Consider the following 4,852-nt stretch of genomic DNA (forward strand, 5'->3'; position numbering starts at 1 on the left):
CCCCATGGGCCTCGCGGTGAAACACCGAGCGCTGGGTGGAGATGGAGGGCACGGAGATGACACAGCCCCGCCTGCCCCGCGGCTGCGGTGGCCCTGCCCTCCCCGTCCCGCACCGCGCCCACACCGCGTCCTTCCCGCTGCCCCCACCGCGGCGTCCCCCACGCGTCCAACACGAACACCACACTGAACCGCGCGACCTGTCTGAGCGGCATGCATACAGAAAGGAGGGTGACAACACAACCCGACCAAACCCACAACAACAACGACGGAATGTTAAGGCTATGCATAAAACAAAATGAAGCAATATCCTTAAAGCTAGGTAGCAAGTAGCATTTGTGAAACATAAGGCTTGAGGCTTATTGATTCTTCAGAACAGGTTTATTTGCTTTTCCTTCTTAAACACCAATGTACCATTTTTCTTCCTTCGCTTGCACGGGGATTGACTCCTCCTCAGCCGGGATGTTTAGCTCAGGGAGGTGATGTTGGAGCGGCCTCCCGGGGGTGCGACAATGCGCTTGCTCGCTGAGCGAACGCCTTCGTCAACCTGGGTACCTGGGAGGGCACAAGGAGCACAAAGGGAGGGAAAGCGAAGTTAAAAGTGTTTTCTCAGCTCGCCCCACACCACCTCCCCGCTGCCCCTGTCCCTGAGCTCTCCCAGCCCCGACGCCGCAGCTGCTGACCTGAGAGGCTGAATCCAGACTGGTGGAGGTTCCTGACGGGGGGTGTCTGCCGTGTGGGGGACCCCCTGGTTGAGCCCGCAGGGGTGCCCCCTTTGGGGGTGGTGGTCAGGTCAAACACGGGTCCGTCGTACATGCCCCGCGGCACGGCGTGCATCTCCGCCATCTGTCACCGCAGAGGACAGTGACAGCTCTGCTCCCGGGGAGCGCCCTGCCCCGGCATCGCGCCCCAGCCGTCCTTGGCTCCCATCGCAGAGCCACTGACCATGCCAGACCCATGCCCCCATCCCACACACCCCAGGCCTCCCTGCAGCGCTGGGGCCTGGCACAGCCCCACCGCCCCTTGTGCCACAGCCTCCCTTCGCTCTCCCCCTGCACAGCACAACAGGCAATCCCTCAGCACAGGGTGATGCTGCACAGAGGGGAAGGAGAGGCCCATTTTGCCCATTCTGCTTGTTTCTATCTCGGTGCTTCCCTCCAGACTCCTGCAGCAGGACAGCAGCAAGGGCAGGCATCACCCGCTGCGCCCATTGCCTGCAGTGGGGGAACACCATTGGCATCAGGGTCAAAGCTCTGCCCACGCCTCAGCCATCCCAGCTGTGCTCAAAACACAGCCATGTGCAGCGCTGTTTTGGGGTACAGCAAGACCAGCAGAGGAAAAACACTCAGTTATCAGAGAAAAAGGCAGCCTGGGCCAACACTGCCCCAGCTCTTCCTGCTGCCATCCCTGTCTCCTCACCTTCCTCCTAGCTTTGATGCGCTTGTAGACGTAGTCAGGGAACGGGCTGCAGGGCAGGAAGCGCCCGGTGCCCTGGGTGACGTGCAGGTTGCCATCCTCCAGCATGATCTTGCCCTGGCAGATGACAACCAGCGGGGCCCCACGAAGCTCCATCCCCTCGAAGATGTTGTACTCAGCCACCTGCAGCGACCGGGGGTGACGGTGAGGAGGGACACAAGCACTGCCCGCCCACGCAGGGCCCTGCAGTCCCACATCTTGCTGCAGCACAGGCAGAGGACGCCTGCAATGGCCTCGCCTGCCCAGAGGTCTCCATCCTCCACCAGTCCACCACAGCAAGAACCCACCAGAGCTCCCAGCATGAACCAGGACCTGCTGCTGTGAAGCTCGGTGCGAGCAGGGACTCCAAAAACAGAGGGCAGGACCCAGGCTGAGGTAGGGCATGAACCAAGCACCCCAGCCCACCCCCTACGCATTGCTGCCCACCCCTTGTGCAGCGCTGCCCCCAGCCCACCTCCCACAACCCACCGACAAGCTGGGGGCTTACAGACTGGTGGGTTTTTGCCGTGACGATCTTCACTGCATCCGGATCCCATATGACCAGATCGCTGTCTGAGCCCACTGCTATTCTCCCTTTCCGTGGGTACAGGTTGAAGATTTTTGCAGCATTGGTGCTCGTCACAGCCACAAACTGGTTTTCGTCCATCTTTCCTGTGGCCTGCTCAGACATGAAGAGAGCGAAGCGGTCATTTGGGGAAAGAGAGAGTAAAAGTCCCAGGAAACACCGGACTCGCCCCCACAGAAGCCACTGGCCGTTGTGGCTGATCTTACTATGGGCACCAGACAGACCCAAAACTGGGGAACGGTCACTGCTCACCCCAACCCCGCAGCAGCTGCCTCAGCTCTGCCCTGTTTTGCCTCCCAAAGGCAGGGAGGGGGCAGGCAGGGGGTGCCCAGCTCTGTGGGGTCTGAGGTGCCACCAGCCCTGCCCTGTCCTTGCCCGCCGGCTCTCACCACTGCCTTGTCCCAGATGACCGACATCCGCTCCTCGATGCCGTTGGTGCCCTCTGGGATCGCCGTGAAGTTGTCTTTTCCAATCGCTTTCTGTGCGGTGCTGAACGTACAGTGGGCACTTCCCGAAACCTGCAGGTCCCCACTGCAGGGTGGCGGTAACAAAAGCATCGTCAGCCACATCACACTCAGACAACAGCAGGGATGTGAGGGACGTGGGCAGCCCCAGCTCAGCGCTGTTTTCCCCAGGGAACGGGATGGGCTCTGTGTCAAGCCAAAAGATGTCCATCCATACCAGAGTCCAACATTTGCACCAACACAAAGGGAAAAGACATCTCTGCTGTGTGGGGGGCAAGGATGGAGCCCACAGCCAGCGCTTTGGCTGAGCACTGCTGGTTCCTGAGCACTGCCCACCAGGAGCTGCGGGCAGGCATCACCCCCAACCCTGGGAGAGGGGACGTGGCCGTGGGAAGGTGTTCGTGGGGCCCTGTCCTGAGCCATGTCACCAGGCAGGTCACCAAAGCCCCTCAGCCCCGCATGGGCACTCGCAGCAGAGCCGCAGCCGGTGTGGGCCAAGGAGCTGCGCTCACAAGCACAGGCTGGCCCAGGCCGCGGCAGCGCTGCCCCATCCCCGCTACAGCACCATGTGTGAATCTGGCGGTGGGTGAAGAGTCAGGGCTCCCCAGGAAAGCTTCACTGCGGGGGTCTCAGCAGCTGCCACCAGCGCCGTCCCCCATAGCCCCCTGCCCAGGAGGGGTCCTTGCCCAGGTGAGACGCCTTCACCAATCCCATTCCTGAGATGGCAGCAGGCAGGAACGGGCAGAGCCAGCGAGCTGTGACGGGGTGAGGAGCACCCTGGGCTCCCTGGATGTCACCCAGCGGCTGCTGGGTCCTGGGGAGCAGGGCACAGGCAGCGGCTGGGAAGTCACCGCTGCTGGGCCAAAGGAGCTGACCAATGCGGGCAGCTCCCAGCACTGCCCATGCAAGGCAAGGGGCCTCGAGTGCCTGGCTCCCACAACGGCACAGACACAGCGGCTCTGCTCGGGGCTGGAATCAGCCCTAATCCACTGGTAATCTCCATCTTCCTCTGGTAATTTCTGCCATATGTCTGACTGACTGCAGGCTGACGACACAACACGCTTCCTAATCTCCACCAGCTTTGTCCCGGAGGAAGAAAACAAGCCATCCAGCCCAGCTGGGGCCTGCAGCCTCTGCCTCTGCTGCGGCCGCACAGAAAACAGCGCAGGAAAGGCGTCAGGACAGATGCTGTGAGCTGCAGAGGTGCTCTTTGCCTCTCCTCTGAGGTGAATTTGAAGTGGAAGGGAAGGATTCAGGCAGTTCAGGAGCTGGGCTCGCTGTTCCCTGCCAGTCCCTAAGAAAGACCTGCAGCTATATTATACATACAGATCGAGCAGAGACATCTCTCACTCCTTGACCACAGTAAAATCCAGGGTGAGCTGCATATTCAGACCCCAACTGCACTGGCACCTCTCACGCCAGCCACGGCACAACCCAGGTTCACCCCAGCGCGCCCCCTGCCGAGCCCTCTCCCTGACCAGTCACCCCGAGATGTCCCAGCATTGCCCCAAAGGTCATTCATGTACAACCCCAGTGTCGGCCGTCCCCTGGATCACCCAGACCGGGCCATGCACACCGTGCACACACGGAGAGGGGTGTGCGGCTCACACGGTGATGGGGACAGGGCCAGCCCTGCGCTCCATGGCCCTGGCTGCTGCATGGGTCCTGTCTGGAGAGGATGGAGTCCAACCGCGAAAGGTCCCGGCAAACGGCTGAGGTGCCTTTGTTGTTCGCTCTCTTCTCAGCAAACCCCTTCCCTGCCCCCTTGCCTTCGGGGTGACAAAGTGACCGACCATCCCTGTCAGAGGGGCACCTCGTGTGCTCTGCAGGCTGCAGCTCTGCTCACACACACGGGTGTGAGCAAACCCCTGCCCTGCGTTCGACCGGTGACCACCACCAGCTCGTGACACTGTAACCCTTTCACCTCCTCCTGCACCACCGCAACCCCCGCGGCCGCTCCCCCCACACACACCAAGGGCCTGGTGCACGCTTTCGCTGACCGGTCTGTGTCAGCTGTCCTCATCTCCACATTCTTCATGGCATTGCAAACAGCTCATGACTACGTGCTCTGGTATTTTTCTCATTACTGGTGTTAAGCTTGCAGTGCCTCCCTTCCCTGTCCTCCCTCCACTCTCAGAAGCCACCACGGCTGTGGGTCGGCACCATTTCACCATTACATACCCGCACTGAAGCGGCTGCGGTTGGACCATGCCCGAGTGCTTCCTGGCCACCTCCAGACCCCGCTCCCTCCCACCACAGCACCCCTCGGCACTCACCTGGCCAGGAGGGAGCTGATGTACTCAGGGGTGGTTGGGTCTGGGCTCAGGGGCGGGGACACCACGAAAGCCGC

The 4,852-nt window shown here is 61.4% G+C and overlaps 1 protein-coding gene across 1 annotated transcript in view; it reads right to left on the reverse strand.

Annotated features, from left to right (window-relative positions):
- Nucleotides 1-234: 234 nt before the first annotated feature.
- DPYSL3 (dihydropyrimidinase-like 3) overlaps nt 235-4,852 on the reverse strand; it is a 13,632-nt gene continuing 9,014 nt past the window's right edge. Inside the window, exons 8-13 of the mRNA XM_010180107.1 lie at nt 4,779-4,852; nt 2,428-2,569; nt 1,961-2,131; nt 1,417-1,596; nt 681-843; nt 235-552 (exon numbers count right to left, since the gene is read on the reverse strand). The exon at nt 4,779-4,852 is cut by the window's right edge and continues 9 nt beyond it. Of these exons, the coding sequence (XP_010178409.1) occupies nt 464-552; nt 681-843; nt 1,417-1,596; nt 1,961-2,131; nt 2,428-2,569; nt 4,779-4,852 (819 nt within the window). The 3' untranslated portion in view covers nt 235-463. The remainder of the gene's footprint in view (nt 553-680; nt 844-1,416; nt 1,597-1,960; nt 2,132-2,427; nt 2,570-4,778) is intronic.

Source organism: Mesitornis unicolor, unplaced genomic scaffold, assembly GCF_000695765.1.
Source record: "Mesitornis unicolor isolate BGI_N332 unplaced genomic scaffold, ASM69576v1 scaffold28332, whole genome shotgun sequence".
Lineage (NCBI taxonomy): Eukaryota > Metazoa > Chordata > Aves > Mesitornithiformes > Mesitornithidae > Mesitornis > Mesitornis unicolor.